This window comes from Tympanuchus pallidicinctus, unplaced genomic scaffold (genome assembly GCF_026119805.1).
Source record: "Tympanuchus pallidicinctus isolate F22 unplaced genomic scaffold, pur_lepc_1.0 scaffold23, whole genome shotgun sequence".
NCBI lineage: Eukaryota > Metazoa > Chordata > Aves > Galliformes > Phasianidae > Tympanuchus > Tympanuchus pallidicinctus.
Genome location: NW_026294740.1, coordinates 250,924 through 268,101, shown reverse-complemented (window position 1 = coordinate 268,101; position 17,178 = coordinate 250,924). Strand labels below are relative to the sequence as shown.

Here is a 17,178-nt window from a genome sequence, read left to right as displayed (position 1 = left end):
TTAGTGTCAGTGAAATATCAACGTTCAGGCTTGCACATCCAGGAGGATTTGGGCTGGAGGACTGCCTGGCTGGATTGCTCTTTTTAGCTGGCTAGAAGCCTGGCTCTCCATGGGATCAAAAGAAAAGCTCAGATGCTCAGGGACCCACCAGGCTGTTGTAGATTATCTGGCAAGTCCAGATCACATCGCTAAGAATTATACTAAACCAGAGAGAAGGATATTTGATATCTGCTTTCATCAGAGATCTCTTGGGATGTTTTCCTGCTTTTTCCAATGCTCCTTCATGTGATCTTGGAGAGGTTCCTTAAGATGCTTAAAGTAGGTGAATGATGGATGTGCATCTACACATCTCCACATGTGGGTAACTTTCAGTTCAGTGCTTCGGGTTTGGACATCAGTGCAGCTGTACAAGTATGAAGGTCAATGTGGGTGGGTTGTGCCTGTGACAGTGGGCCAATGCTGCTATAAATGAAACAGGCTAGGGACAGGTTCCAAAACTGGAAAACCTGTCTACAGAATCATATGGATACCAAAAGTTCTCATGGTCTCTGACAATTACTACCTAGAATAATGAAAATGAACTATTATAAATAGAAGATACCATTTTTCAACGGGGAAGACATGAACTACAATTTTCAGGAAACTGAGAGGATGTTCAACAGAAATAGCTTTCTGCACAGGTCCCTTTTCCTATTCTGTTATTAGACATTACTAGAAACAGGATAATACATCAGTCAGACCTATGGTCTAACCCATAACTATCTGCCTTATGGTCTTATATAAATGCTATAAACTGACATCCAAATGTCCATAGCTCGACTGTTGTTACTGATCCTTAAATGACATGATTCATAGGTAATGTCTTTCTTCTTTTCAAGGGCTTTTCTCTTTTCCATGAAATAGTTAAACTTTCAATGAAGATTTGCTTAAAATTCTGGTTGTGAGTTCATCTGGAAGAAGAGAGGAGAAGGTTATAGAATCTGCTCTAAAGAAAATAAGTGCTCAGCAGTCGTTGAAGTGGTCTACAGTCAGATCCCTGTAAGTGTTCTCACCGCTGTGAAATGCCCTAGCCCTTACCCAAAGCATATGCTTCTTGTCAGACTGGTCGAAGCACTCTCCTGGAAGTCTAACCAGCTGATGAGAGCACATTTTTGTGACTTAGGTATTCCAGAGCCTGAGTTAGAGAGCAGAATGCTGAACTGCTGGAGAAAAGGCATGGCATCAACATTTCAAGCAAGAGGTTTTGTGACAACAGGGTGTTGTTGACACCTAAGTCAGAGAGTCAGTTGTGAGTCACATTCATATGACCACATATGTCCCTGCCATGTAACAGGGTGGGTCCTGTCCCGCCCCTCCACAGGGAATACGATGACTGTAAGGAAGCTGATCAGAACAGTTTGTTGTTCTCAACTTGTTTTCAAGACAGGAGGTGAATGGAAGCAGTCAGCTCTCCAGGTGAATTATTGTGGCAGGCAAATCCAGTTTAGTCTTAGGTGAATCACCACAAACTTCGTTTGTTGCGTATCACTGTCCCTTTACAGACAGAAGCTGTTTTATGTCTGATTCTAAAATAGTAGGTACAGCTCTGGGCACTGTTAAGACACAGATGACTAAACCTGCCCTGGAACATCACTGCGTTCTGCAGCAGCCATGGTAAGGCGATGCTGTGAACTCCAATCCTATTTGTGGAATTAACTATGTACAGGAGGAGTTCCAAGATCAACAAAGCCATCTGAAATAGGGCTAAATGCAGAATCAAAGATAAAGCCAATCTGTATTTTTTTTTTTTTTAAACTGTGTTCGAAACATGTATTTGGTCATATGAATATGAGTCATGAGTCTGACTCCTCTCCCTGGAATGCTTGAATGCCTGGACAGCGAGTTTTCAAGTGTAGTGCTACAGAATATCTGGCTTAGGAGGTTCCTACGCTGCAGTTTGGTGGATGATGGGAGAGTTTCCAGGGGAAGCACTGCTGTACATTATACTGCTGTTTCACTCCACCCCATGTATTCTCTAAGTTGCTTTCGGAAACATTGCTGACTAGACTACATTTTGTTCTGAGCGCATGTATCTGTTCTTATGTCTTGGCTGTTCAAAGCACTGAAAATGGTCCTTTCTCATAAAAAGCTATAGCATTTACACATGTTAAGAAATGTATCTTTTCCATACAGGCTCAGAACATTTCCTCTTCAACAACAGAAGTAATTTCTGCTAAATAATTAGATTACAAAAGTCATTTAAATATCCAGTGTTGTGTGCGGCTTCTTTTTAGACTCTTTCTGTGCTGATTCTTGGCCTCAGGAGATCTGTTTCTGCTGAGTCTTGCAAACAGGTAAAGCCAATCAGCTATTCACGTGATCCCAGCCTGTCATGACTGAAAAGCTCTTCCATTCCAGCTCTGTTATTTTGAGCTCTGCAGGATCTTTTCAGCAAAGACAGCAGGAGCAATTAAGCTCTTTTCCATAGGCTGGAGAGATCGTCAGATGCTGTTTTAAAGAAACAAAATATTGACCATTTCTACTGCTGTCAGGTGCAAGTATTCTTTCAGTTAGTGCCATGATGTTGTAAGGTCCTTCTTGAGGGAATATGCCTATCTTGTTTTTGTGGCATCATTTTAAGCTCCAGATGCAATCTGCAAAATCAAGCCAAATAGGAATTAATTTATCTCTGGATGACCATAATTGAGGCTTTTTGCAGTATCATATGAAGTTGGCTTTTTCCCATTCACCAGGAGCATTTCAATTTGATAGAAAGTTAGAAATCTAAACTTGAGGTCTTCACACTTCAGCTTTTGGTGGCAGACAGAGAAAAAGGCCCTCTTGAGGTGAGATTCATCCTATCCTAATGCAGAATGTGTTCACGTGACACTCATTCTAAAACTGTTTTTTCACCACTAATTGGGAAACTGCCCCAGATCAGATGACAGAGTATAACAGTTGTGATGGCTCAGGACATAAAATCCCTACAATGTCACAGCCAGAAGTATTGATCACTCCTGCGCAGCACTGGCTGGAGAGCACCTGCATCCTGATAAGGTGCTTTAACAGAGCTGGAACAGATGGTAGAAAACAAGACTGAATCTAAAAGCTGATCACTGCTTTTGCTGCTGCATACCTTTGGAAATGGCTCCTTTATCTTCCATCACTAACTCTGGATCTGATGTGTTATATGAAAATACTTTCTATGCCCATAACTTCTTTTCCCTACAAGGATGACAAGAATATCCCCAATAAAGACAACACACAATGCAAAAGCAAACATCTAAGCCTTCAATAAAAGCTGCTCTCTTTCCAAGAAGTAAAGGCATTCTTCACGATCAGATGAAGGACCAGACATATCTAAAGAGAAAATAGCTGTGTAATTATCTGCAAGTTGAAATGATTGCTTGTGGAACCTGTTCAGAGAGGTACACTTCCACTGACTGATAGGCATCCTCTGTAGTGAACAGAGCCCTTCTGTTTACAGTGAAGTTGTATTGATAGATTCAGGAAAAAAAAAGTAAGTATGATCTTAATGTTTACATTGGGTCTTGTCTGCTACTACATGTGAAGTCCTGAAAAACCAAACTGTTTCAGGAAATGGACAAACCCAGGACTAAAAACCTACTGAAAGCTTTTTCGCTGATAAAGTTTAGTGATGGAACATATGCCCCTAGAAAAAGAGAAAGAAGAACAAGCTGGAAAAGCACAAAAATAGCGGAGGAAAAAGTATCAGAAACTAAGAAAAGAGAAAGAATGGCATTGTTAGAGAATTCTGCTGATAGATGTACATGGATATATGCCATGATACCAAGTCAATTGCTTTTTGCCAGACAAGGCACAGCTGGTGTGCTAAGAACAAATAATGGACCATAGTTCAATCATTATGAGAGAAAATGCTTTTCAAAGATGATTTTAAGCAATTTACCACAAACTCAGACAATCCAAAATAGAATTGTGGATTGTAGTCCCAAAGTAGCTGAAAGAATAAGAGCTCTGCTCTGATGGCTGCTTATCCCCACTAATTGAAGGATGCCTCTGTTGAAGGTCACCTTCTGAAATGCTTCCTGATTGCTCACTTCACAGATAAGGTACCACCATTTCTTAAAACTCCGAAGAAAAGAGAGAAGGAAAAATTGCCACATGAATTAAAGCCTGTGTAGCCCCAGACAAGGAGACATGCATGTGATGGTCCGTGATTGGCACAGGAGGCAGTCTGTTCTGAATGTGCTCCTCATTCCTACGCATTGCAAAGCATGAACCAACCGAAAGAATAAATACAAGGCTACTCCTTGAAAAAGGATGGAAGAGAAAAGAATTTGAATCACAGGAACAGGGAAGACCATACAGGATACAACAGCCAGATAGGATTGATAAAAAGGACAGAGCCCATAGAAAATATGCCATAAATTTTGCACACCCCTAGATGAAGCATACCTGTGTCCTCTCCACTGGAACAGAACCTGACCCGCGAGCCTGCAAGTGCAGAGCCCCACCAGCACCGGCACCTTGAGCTGCCGTGGGACACGGCTGTATGGGAATGTAGCACACAGCTGCATGTGCAGAATGGGCGCTTACAGCCAAAGTCAGACTCACAGTGGTGTCACAGCAGTGTGACACAAATGAAGGTGTCACACACTGAGGTGTCTCACGTGTGACTCGCACACACTGAGTGCATGAGGAATAAGCGGGGTGCTGAGTGCCACAGACACACACGTGGGATGTGTCACTGTTGAAAGATGAACGGGCTTGTGGTTTGTTATATTGATCCCAATCCCTGTGAATTAAGACTCTGAACAGAGTTACAATGTTGACTGAGCAGAGGTGTGCCTGTATTCAAAGATGGGCGAGAGATACCCGTAACGCTGACCTGTGTGACACATACTCGTGTCGCTCACACAGGTATGTCGCACTCACCCGTACTTCACGCTGACCCGTAAATCACTCACTGCTGTACGCCACGCACACACCTGTACATCACACAGCCTCGGATGTGTCCTGCGGTCGGGCAGAACGCCGTCCCACACAGACGCACCTCACAAGCGCACGGATGGCGTCACGTGTGTCACACACATCTCCCAGACAAGCGGTGCCTCACGGCCATGTCACGGCTTCTCTCAAAAGCGCGCACTCGGCGTCACCGCGGACACGCGCGCTGCTCCTGACGGCCGCACACCCGCGGTCCCGGGCCCCTCTCCCCTCCTCTTCGCCGCCGTGGGGCTCCGTGCCCGCCCCGCCCCTTTCCCTCCGCGCTTAGCGTGCGCCGCGCCCCCGCAGCGGGCGGAGCGGGGCGGGGCGGGGCGGGGCGGGCGGGTCCGGCCCTCCCGCAGCCCTCGCTCCGCGGGCGGGCGGCGGCGCCCCGGCGGGCGCTGAGCGGGGGCAGCGCTGCTGTTGGGAGCATGTCGGGATCGCGCTGCCAGACGCTGTACCCCTTCTCCGGGGAGCGGCACCGCCAAGGGCTCCGCTTCGCCGCGGGGGAGCTGATCACGGTGCTGCAGGTGCCGGACGGCGGCTGGTGGGAAGGGCAGAAGGAGGACGGGCTGCGCGGCTGGTTCCCGGCCAGCTACGTGCAGCTCCTGGAGGTAGGAGCGGGGCCGAGTGGCGGCGGGGCCGCGCGGGTGGCTGCGGCGGCCGGGCCGGGCCGGGGCACGGAGAGCTCCGCAGCATTTCGTCCCGGAGTCGCTCCCACTCTCACGGGACGCCCCGTGCCCAGAGCGTGCAGCGCCCCGGGGCGATCGGTGCTGCTGAGCTCTGCTTCGGAACGCGGGCTGCTCCGGACGCTTGTTTTTTCGCTGTTGCTCAAAGGCAGCAGTCGGCGGAGGAGACGATGCAGCTCCTGGCGGCCATGCGTGTCGGCTGGGCGAATGCCTCCGCTCCTCTCCTCCTTCTTTCATTAAGCATCTTTTTTGAGTTGATGCTCTAGAAGAGGTAACCCAGATATGTCCCTTCTGCTGCAGCAGCTTCCAGCTGGCAGGGCACCCTACCAGAGCATGTGGTCTTGCCCAGAGCACCTTAGGGACCCAAATACTGTGACCTCACCGCCAGGATGCCAGGAGGTGCTGTACCTGCAGTTGTCCTCACAGCCCTGCAGCTGCGAGCTCGGGCAGCAGTTCCATTCCTGCAGTACTGCTTGCTCCCCAACTGGCTTGTTACGTTCTTTTCCGTGCAAGGAAGACACCGTCCAAGTGTAAAATTCATGTCTGCCTTCGCAGTCTTCGCATTTGTGAAAGTGAAATCTGCAACATCCCTTAGCACTGCCAGAATCTGCCATGAGCCCATCAGCCCTCCTATCATTGTCAGTCAGTCAGGCCATGGACGTGGTGCTGCAGCAAAGCAGTCAACAGCGCAGTGCTTCTCAGTCACCTCTGCCTGCCAGGTTTCTGCTGGGATGCATTCCCTGCTGGGCTGCATGTGCCCAGGCTTTCCCGTCTGGGACATGGGGAGGGCAGGGTGCACAGCATTGACCAGAGCCGGACCGCCAGGTGCCTGCAGAGCAGAGCTCTGGGAGCAGGACATTTGCCTGTAGATCTGCAATCACCCTTCCGTTTTGCCAGTCCAAATGAATAAAAAGATCTGTGATGTTTCCATGGAGTTGCTGTTGCTCATTCTTAGCTGTTGTAAGAAAGCGGAGGCAGAATTTCCCCACTCAGCATTACAGGAGTGAGGCCGAGGACTTCTCTCTGCCTCTGAAGCACTTGAGAATTTTGCGCTATAGTTTAGGAGTGTGGGAGTCCGTTTGTTTGTCAGGTTTGCCACCTACAAGATCATTGACTGAGATATGTGAATGTTTGTGGTCTCGCACATTGCCAAACATTTACACATCTAATCAGGAATTTAGAAATTATTGGAGACAGAGTGGATCATGCAGTGAGACAAACCTTGCTCAGTGGAAAGTCAACACGATGACTTTGTTTTATATCATCTCCCTCTTGGAAACTCCTTCCTTTCTGCAGGGGTCTGAGTGTGTCACACTGTGCTCGGTGTAGCTGACCTGACTGAAGGCACCACAGCAACCCCATGTCTTCCATTCTTTATCCTGCGCACAGACACTGGGGCTGGTACTAGGGAGGTAAGAACATGTAGAGGATGGGGTCATGAGCACGATCCTCTGATCAGCACTCATGCTGGCTTTGGGTGCCCCATCGCCATAGCTTCTGGTTCAGTACTATGTTGGGAGCAAAATTTACTCTCATGGAGGATTTGATCTCCTATGGCTGCCTTAATAAAGGCAGTGCTCATTCCAGCAGGTACTGCAGCCCACAGCTCTTTGCTCTGAAGGACAGCTGGCTACGTGCTCTGCTGCTGCAGGAGGGAGCAGGTCGTGATCCTCATGCTTGTATCCTTGCTCACACTGGCTGATAGCACTTGGCTCTTGCAAAGAAAAGTAGGTGTTTGTGCCTTTTGGCTCACTAGGGCTGGTTTGAATGGCACAGGGAGGTAAGGAGGTTTGGCAACCTCTGGTTCCTGCTTCTTGCTGTCGTTAGTTGAAAGGAAGGATGATGGCTGGGAGGTCCCTGTCATGGCAACGATGTAAGTAGTGAGAGCTGGAGAAGCAATGTGGTGTCTGGGGAGGAGAGCTTGGAAATAAAGAAGTCTCTGTGAGCTCAGGAGAGGACACAGGTGTCACAGAGCAAAAGCAAGCACTTGGAAGGCATGTCCTACAAGGAGAGGTTGAGAACACTTGAGTTGGCTGGTTTGGAGGGATAGAGGCTCAGAGGTGACTTCACTGCTCCTGGCAGCTCCCTGAGGAGGGGCAGCAGAGGGAGGTGCTGGTACTTTGCTCCCTGGTCACTGATGACAGGACGTGTGGGAATAGCACAAAGCTGCACTGGGGCAGGGTCAGACTGGACATGAGCTAAAAGCTCACTATGAGGGTGGTCAAAGACTGGAACAGGTTCTGAGTGAGGTGGCTGACTTCCCTTGCCTGTTAGGGTTCTGGGGCATATGGACAATGCCCTCAGTAATATGCTTTAACTTCTGGTACTCCAGAAATGATCAGGCATTCGGATCTGATAATCTTCATAGGTCCAATCTGACGGAACTCAGGAGGTTCTAGCTGTATGATGGGGTTGCCTGGACCACAGTCAGTCAAGAGAAATTTATACTTAATGTATGTAAGTAACAAAACTTATTTTTTAACTTTTTTTTTTTTTTTTTTTAATTAAAACATAAAAAGAGAGAGTGAAAAAAGCATAAAGCGAGTGGGAAATTTGAGCTTGTTTTCATGAAATGAATGCATCAGTCTGGTTTGATGGAAGTGGCTGCAATTCTCAGTGAGCTCTTGAGACGTTCAGTAAAGATTTTGGATGAAATTTTACAATTCCTATGCTTCATCCTTGAAAACAGCTGTTCACAAAAAGCGATGACATGAAGCAGTTGTGACTGTGAAGTGAGGGATATCCTTCTCTGGTAAGGGAGGGCTTGATCAAATTTTTCTTCAAAATGAACATCTGACTGCAACTCTATACATTCCATTCAAAAATTCGCAGGTAGTGTATTTATGTTCCCTGAAAATAGAATTGCAAATGTACCCAAAAAATTGATTTTTTTTGGCAATATGAAAGCCTGTTCTCAAATTTCTTTATCAAAACGGAAAACAAGGCTGCGCTTTTTTTGCTGTTCACAGGACTGTGTTTAGCCTATATATCAAAATGCATGAAAGTTTTTTACAACAAGGGGGTGAGGCACTGGCACAGGTTGCCCAAAGATGTGGTGGATGCCCAGTCCTTGGAGACATTCAAGGTCAGGCTGGACCAGGCTCTGAGCACCTGATCTAGCTGTAGGTGTCTCTGTTCATTGCAGGAGTGTTGGATAAGATGACACCTAAAGTCCCTTCCAGCTCTAAGGATTCTGTAGTTTTCTACAATTCTACAGAAGTGATGATATGAATGAGGTGTGACTGTGAAGTAAGAGATATCTTTCTCTGGGAAGACAGATAAAGTCCAATAAGAGTCATGACCAAATCCGATATGAAAGCTAGGCTTCATATTTTTTGCTGTTCATAGGACTGTGGAGTCATTAGCCAATGTATGAAAATGTACGAAATGATTTTTCATAACTTCAGCTTGCCATAATTTTTCATTTTGAACATTGTCATGGTTAGAAATGTAGCACAGATAAGTTGATTTCCGCCACAAAGACACATGTTTGACTCATTTAAATGAGTAGTCAGATCCACCAGAAAGCTGAACCTGTGAGCTGTTCTTCATCTTCAAGTTCTGGCACAAGTTTTCCTTCGGATTCCATGGATGATTTGGTTTCATTTCACAAACGATAAAATCCTGTTGGCATTTTACCTCTTTCCTTCAGAGAGGAAATGATGATCCCACAATGAGCATCCGCACTTCTAAGGAACTCCTGGGATTAGTAATTATTCAGTCCCCTGAACTTCGTGAAATTCACAGCTCTCATGATAATGTAAAGTGTACGACACGTGGGTCTCAGTCACACCATGTTTGTGTGGCAGGCCCCAGAGGTGGGTCAGCCCTGCACCTTGCCCTCACCTGCACAGAGTTCCACTGTCACCTACAGTCTGTACTTGAGCTACGTGCAACCAACTCATGACAAATATTGCTAAAAATCACACGATAATGATAAAAGTTTATGGCCTTCCAAGGCTGCATTACCAGCTGCCCAGAGCTGCATGCAGTCTGCGGTGGCTTATGCTTGGTTTAGGGATGGTCACATACTTCTGGCTTCCTCCTTCACATGCACTTGTTTTTTGGTCTGAGATTTTTTTGGCCACTTGAGCAGAACCAAAGACTCTGCAGTCTAAGGCTTGTCCTTCCCAGTCTGGTGCAAAGAGGAATCTGTGGGTGATAAGCAATGCTTCGTTACAGTGAGCACACAGGCAGAGCAGGTGGAATGAGGTGTGTGATACAGTGAGTGAGGATTTCTTAACAGCTGTAGGCAACAACTTGTTACTTACCCAGAGGCTCTGCATCTCACCTGCAGCAGAGATGCTTGGGATAATGTGCGCAGACAGGTTTCTGTGCAGCGCCAGACCCAGGAGCATTCCTGGAGAAGTTTTGGGTGTATTCCAGTTTGCCACAACAATACCCATTGCAGAACAGTGGCAAGATGGGGTAGGGGGTGGGTGGGAGGTATGGAACATACTCCAGGACGTGTTTTGCGTGGAGTCCTTTGGGGAGATACTGGCTGCTGCATCTGCCTTTTCTGAGATGTGCCTTGCACAAGGATAGAGAGATGTGTCATTCAGTCACATTTGCAAGTGGTTTGTTTTAAAATCTATTTTGGGTGCTGCTTTTTGTATTTGTGGTTAGCTGGAAATCACTTATATAAGCAGCAGCAGTAGCAACATATGCAAATTTGCTGATAATTGTCAGTAGTTTTTATAGCTGCAGCCATCCCCCAGATGTGATTCTTTGTGTGAAGCACAGCGTGTGCTTCCAGCCTGTCTGGAGGTGGCTGTGGAATCTGGGCAAGCAGGATGGAGTAGAGCTGATCTTATCTGCACAGCATGGCATGCTGGAACCATGAGATGTTCTGGAGGGAAGGAGTCGTGCACTGTCCCGATGCCTGGTGCACGTGCGGGCAGTGTCATGTGTTACTTCCAATGCCACGTAAGATCCAAGGCAGGGGGAGATTCATTTCATGAAACTCAACCTGTGACACATGGGCATGGGAAGTGCCAGAGGCATAGCAAGGAGGTGGGAGTATGCTGGGCTCTGGAGCCGCTTCCTTCTTCATGCCGAGGTAGTGACGGGAACAGGAGTGAAAGAGATTAATGGAAACAGTAATACCTCTGATTGATTTGATAATGGCAGAAGAACTGTAGAGGATTTCTGTACCAAACTGTATCTTGTTGTAAGCTGGTGTGATCTGGGGTGACACTGTGCTTAAGGAGGAACTGGAATCTGCGAGCTGATTAACAAGGAGTATTCCGCTGCGTGACATAACTCAACTTTCAAAAATTTCTGCAAAACAGAATTTTGCTGAAATCTCCAGCTATACAGAAAAAAAAAAAAAAAAAAAAAAAAAAAAAAAAAGTTTATTTTTATTTCTGTACCTCCTGCTTGATTTTGGAGTGTGTTTTGATCAAAGACCCGAAAACATTTTGTCAGAAGATGCGCAGTCAGTGCTGCGTGGGTGGCCGTGGGCTGCCAGCTGTGCTGGGCACTACGTGAGGTGCATGGTGGGGTGGGAGATGCTGGCAGCTGTTGGAGTGGGGAAATGATGCTGGCAACCATATACATGAGAGTGAGGTTGCATGTGCAAAGTACGCAGCTGGCTTGAGGTACCTGAGCCCTGTGCTTTTTGTTGTAGTGTCTATACCTCAGTGCACAGCGTCACTGTTTTGCTTTCTCAGCAGGTCCTTCTTGATCCTGGATGTGGTTACCTGATGCCTTCATTCCTGCATCTCCTCTCAGAAATGAGCTCGATGTCAAAAGTCACAGAGAGCAACAAGGGAGATGTGTGATGGGCTAAGTACCAGCAGAGCTGCTGCTGCTGCTGCTTTCTGAGCTGTCCCCAGTGTGGGGACGTGTGTTGGAGGGAATGTGCTGTAGCTGGAGGCTGCAGTGTGTCGGGGGCAAGGGAAGAGTTTTCAGAACTCAGTGCTCCTAGCTGTTTCGGCTGCTTTACTTGGTGTGGTTTAACAGCCAACCTTTGTCTGAAAGGGGATCTTAGAAGTATTTGTGAGACAGCAGTGACGATTAGAATGGTCTGATATCGCTTCAAAATTTGAGAGGGTGACTGAGACTGCTATGGACAGATGTAGAGCATCCAGCTCCCCCTGAAGGCACCGCAGTTCAGCGGTGTCTTTCTGCAGTCAGGATACAAGCAACTGTGGCTTGCACAGGCACTTTAATTTCAAAGGGTTGTTTCTGATGTCTGTGACATCTGTAACGTTTCATATTTGAAACTTCTGGTCATTGGAGCACCTATGTTTCTGGAGAGTGAGAACAGAACTAAGTAACCTATTTTCTCCTGCTAAAAGAGTGGAGAAATGATGTTTTGCTGCAAGAAGGCCACTTTTTGATCAAGATTTTGAGATTTTAAAGCCCTGTGAGAATGTGCAGGCTGCAGTCCCTTGCTTGTAAGAGTGTCAATCGTGTGTATGGTGAAAATTATCTTCAACTGTAGAAGTTGTAGGAAGAATTTCAAAACTGAATAATACTGCAACTACCCCAAAATGTGTGTCAAGGGGGTTTCTATTGGCAGATGGGGAATTTTGGTGAGCTCTTTTTCCTTCTGGACAAAGTGAGATGTTGCAGGAGCTGTGCTCACGGATGCTGTGGCTGTGGCACGTGAGAACAATCAGACCTCTTGCCTTGCAGAAATTGCATGAAACAGAATTTTTAAAAATGTTTTTATTTACCTTCTTCAAAAAGATGAAAGTGGGTCATAGGAGACTTATCCTGTAAGAACCTCATTCTACCCATGGGTTGCAAAGGGAGTCTGAAACCCATCTCACCGCAGGGATTTGTCTTGTAGATATTGAAGATCAAGCAAGTTACTGTTCACCTGCATTGTAGGGAGTGGATATATAGTGAAGATGAAAAATGCAGATCATTTACAGACTGCTTAGTTCACTGACAAATTCCCTGTTAATTCTGTGCTTTCAATGGGACACACCTCCTGTGGAAAAACTGAGAGTGCTTTCTGTAGAGATGGTCTGTCTCTTTTTCTGGTGTGGATGCAAGATTAATGTTCAGCGTCATGAGTATTGCACTGAAAACCAGATCCCCTGAAATATTACATGGCGTATTATACTGAATACTTTTAAAGGAATAGTGGGAAGATGCTGGACACTCAGTATTTTCTAAAACGACCTGTATTTTAATGTCCAAATTGGTAAATACTTGAAAGCAAGACCAGAAGATTCTTGCAGATTTTCTGTACTCATTTCACTTTTACCTGTGTATTAATAAATGACCAGGTAAAATTAACTGGTCCTTTTAATAACAACATTAAATTCTTGTTTTGTTTTGTATTTTTTTTTAATCTCTGGTTGCTTGTGCTTCATTATTATCATTAAAGCACCTTCATTCTTTAATGTCCAGGTATGTGTCCAGAACTTGTTTGGTTCTTTCACTGGCTGCTGATACTAAGTACAACCTCAAAAATAGGGCATTCTCTCTTTTGGAGAAGTCCCATAATAATGGTAATAAATATATGGTTCTGCAGTATTGAAAGAGAGTGTCCTTCTTTGGAAATATCTGGGACTCTTGCAGTTGTTTTCACAGTGGCCACATTATAACTCAGGCCAGCAAGAGTGATATTTCTCAAGTTCCTTGTATTAATCCTGTTGGGATGAAGAACCAGCCTGATGGGCCTGGCAAACAAGTAGCTCTGCCAACTTGTGTTTTAGAATAACTGAAGTAAGGCACTGATATCTCTGTCTTTGGTTTCAGATGCTTCCAGGGAGAGCTTGCTCTATGTGGCTTTGTCATAATCCAGCACTCACAGGATGCGTCTCGCTGTGCATGCAGGCTGATTTGCTGGAAACTTCCCAGCAGCTTTACTTGTTGTAGTGGCTGCTCCCTACGGTGCACACTTTAGCAACGATGTGAGGCTCTGTGCTGGGCAGAATTTGCAAACAGGTTTGCAGAACTACTGGGGAAACCTGAAACGACCATAATAGGTTTGATGGTTCCCATTGTGTGCTCTGCTCACTGTCAACTGTTACATCAGTTCGAAGTGTCCTTGGCCATATTTAATTACACACTGCACTCCCTTGTATTGGTATGAGCCACTCAGTGCAGAACAGTGTAAAATCAAGGCCAACCATTTCTTCAGCTGGTTTTTCAAGAGCAGGGTGCTTCAGCAAGTGTTTGCATTGAAACGTGGGTATGATATTCCATAACTGGAATGTTTATGTCATGCCACTGCATAAAACATTACTTGTTAAGTGGACCTCTTGTAAACGACTGGTTTGTGGCAGGAATCAGGCCATCAGCCATGCAGATCTGCACTGTGCAGTGCAGCACAGAAGCCAGGCCTCTGCAGTGGTGGGGCATGGGAGAGCAACAACCAGTAAGAGCCCCTGGCACACCTGCCACCACAGCCACAGTGCACTTCTGGCTGATGATACCGGCTTGGGTTGAGGGGCAGGGCAGGCTGCATGTGGGCTGCAGAGCTGTTGCTGTGTGCTGTTGGCCAGAGGACCTTCTCTGTGCGTGCTGTGGTCACCCTCTGGGGGAAGCACTTCTTGCTTCTGCTACTAACCCAATTTTCCACATGATGCTGTTAAAATAGCTTTTACATCAGTCTAGTACATTTGTGGTTAGCCTTTTTGCTGGCAACTTCTTAAAGGGGGATGCTATGGATTACTCAGGAACTACCACTCCACACCTTCAGCAGTGACACAGGCCAGCACCTTTTAAAATATGTCTTTTTCATTGCTTGTGAGCAGTCCCTCCAGTTTCCAGCTGCAGGTTATGGGCTGCTTTGGAGTGAATTTAGGCAGGCTGACAGGTGACTTTCGGAGGCTTTTGGTCACTGATTTTTGGGCTCCTACGCAGGCATAGAACCAAACGTCAAAACTACTTCCTTGCGTTGTTGGGGAGTGGTCTGGCACTTTATCCTGTGCATGCAGTTGATAACAGTAGAGTCTATGCAGATTCTTCTTGAGCCACAGAGATCCCACTGTGATGCTGGCAGCAAAAGCACCATGGTCTTCCAGGTTTGTTTACTGCACGGATTTACTAGGGCTGTCTCAGCTCTATGGCACCTTGAGATAGTCCTCCTCACCTTGCTATTGTGGTCTCCAAGCTGTAGCAGAAAAAAAGTGACTTCAACATTAGCTGTTTTGTCTTGTATCACTGTTTGCACCCATATTGATCAGTTCTCTGTCTGTCATTTCTTTTTCCACAGGGGAAGAGAGAGCTCAATGAAAGGTAACTAAAAGTTTGAGAAGACCTGGGATGGGTCAGGCCAAGATCTGGAAGAAAGATGTGTGAGAGAGCTTTCCATGACTGTCTCATGGAGTGCTCAGAAGCAAGGAAAACACACAGCTGATGTGGAAGCTGTAGGGTGGCTTCCTGTCACAGTTGTATTGTCCTTTGCTATTCTAACATCAAATCCAGAGCTGAACAGCATTGCTGACAGCGCTGCCAGAAGATGGGTGATGCTGCAAGGCATGTTACGTAGAAAAAAAAGCAAAAGCTGTCTCTGGGCTGTTTATATAACCTGTAATTGTCAAGTTATCCCATTAGCACTGTGTCTTAGTCTTTGAAGTATACTTACGCACTCAGCTAGTCCAGGAATGGAGAACAGCTTGAGAGGGCCATAAAAACGCTGAGGGCTGGAGCACCTCTCCTGCGAGGACAGGCTGAAGGAGCTGGGCTTGTTCAGCCTGGAAAAGAGAATGCTACTGGAAAACCTCATTGTGGCCTCCAGTATTTCAAGGGAGTTTGTAAACAGGAGGGAAATCAACTTTTTACTTGGGTAAACAGTGATAGGAGAAGGGGGGATGGTTTTAAACTGAAGATTTTGGTTAGATGTCAGGGGAAGTTTTTCTCTGAGAGAGTGGTGAGGTGCTGGAACAGGCTGCCCAGAGAGGCTATGGATTCTCCATCCCTGGAGGAGTTAAAGACCATGTTGGATGAGGTTCTGGGCAGCCTGGTCTAGTACCAGATCTGGAGATTGGAGGCCCTGCCTGTGTCAGGGGGTTGGAAGTTGATGATCCTTGGGCCCCTTCGACCCAAGCCATTCTATGATTCTGTGAGGGTGAGGGTGGAGCAGAGGCACATCACAGCTTAATGAAGAATCCCGAAGTGCTCATATTATCTTCCCATATCTTATCTGAGACTCTCGTAAATAGTTCTTGCCTCTCAGAGTGATATCTCTTAGCTCAGAGTTAACTCAGGTCTCTAACTGAGCCTGCAGTTTGCTTTCTGGCATTTCAGCATCACTCACTGTCTGTTACCTACTGGGTCTGATACAGAGAGCTGGTCAAGCAGGACCAGAACTGTGAAGGAAGAAGCAGTAATTGTATGAACAGCAATAAAGAAGTTAAAATGAGTTTCCACCCTCACCCGAGAGCTCAGTGGGCTGCCAGTGGACCAGCCTTTGTTGTAGAGAAATGGGAGAAGCAAGGATCTTTGAGCTGGTGGACACTGTCTGGGACATGGAGAATATGTGTGGGATTACAGTTATTACTCCCATCTTTAATACTTTGCTCTTCTCATTAGTGTAATTGGTATGCTAAAATGTTACATGTTTATTGTGTCTTGTATACTTAAGTGCTTCAGGCTTTTGACTAGACTTGCTTCATGTAACACTTGCAAGTATTTTCAACACACTTCTCACTCTTTTGTTGAATTCCTTGAGAAACGATCTGCATCTCCAGGCCTTTGTGGTTGTATTGCTGGCCTTTTGAGTTGATGGAGACTTTCTCTTTTGTTTCTGGTTCTTGATCTCTGACTCATTATTTTTTGACTTTGCACAGAAGTTTTAATGCTCCTTGACTGCTTCTTTTCTTCTTAAAGTCTTCACACAATAAAAGGGTTTGTTTTGACAAACCAAATTGTGTTACTTGGTCTGACAGAAGGTACCATCTCTCTGAACTGTACCTAACACAGATGCTTATGCCATCATGGCTGTTACATTGCTATCCAGTGTTCTTTCATTCTGCTTTTTTCCCCTGATATTCTCAGAAAGTTCCTTTAAATTGGCTGGTTGCATCTGCTTCCTCTTCATGACCCTTTCTAATTCACCTATTTAGCACTCATTCAGGTTTCCAAAATAAAACTGCAGTTGCTGTGTGCCCACATGCTCCTCCTTGAACCACATACCACAAAGCCAGATCTGCAGTGACAAGCTGCTGCTCAGCAAAACCAGTTGTGAAGTGAGCTTTCTGCAGCTGCTGCAGAGGTGAGGCTGGGCTGTAGAAAGGCAGCATCATGAGCTGGCAAGTTTCTGGGAACAGAAACGGAAATTTGGGGGGACAAAGATTGCGGGGGGTGGCAGAGAATAAAAGATTAAAGAGTGAATTTGATTATTGATATGGCAAACTGCCATTTTAAAATTGCACAGAAGAGGAATTATACTTCCAAGGGGTGGGCAAATGCTTAATTCAGAAAGCAACAGCCAGAAACTGGATTGATGAATGCAGTGCATTTTGCAGTCCTTGTACTGTTTGCAGAATTCTGTTTTAAAATCCTGCTGAGGGGTGCATGAGTAGTACATGGTTGAGTAGTTCCAGCACTGCCCTTGTAACGAGCTGCCTTAGCA

General features: G+C 46.0%; 1 protein-coding gene across 3 annotated transcripts in view; it reads left to right on the top strand.

The window, feature by feature from the left end:
* Nucleotides 1-5,306: 5,306 nt before the first annotated feature.
* The window catches only part of GAS7 (growth arrest specific 7), a 98,239-nt gene continuing 86,367 nt past the window's right edge, over nt 5,307-17,178 (top strand). For all 3 annotated transcript variants that reach the window (XM_052688176.1, XM_052688175.1, XM_052688179.1), the window contains exon 1: nt 5,307-5,561. In XM_052688176.1, coding sequence (XP_052544136.1) covers nt 5,379-5,561 — 183 coding nt within the window. In that variant the 5' untranslated portion in view covers nt 5,307-5,378. The remainder of the gene's footprint in view (nt 5,562-17,178) is intronic.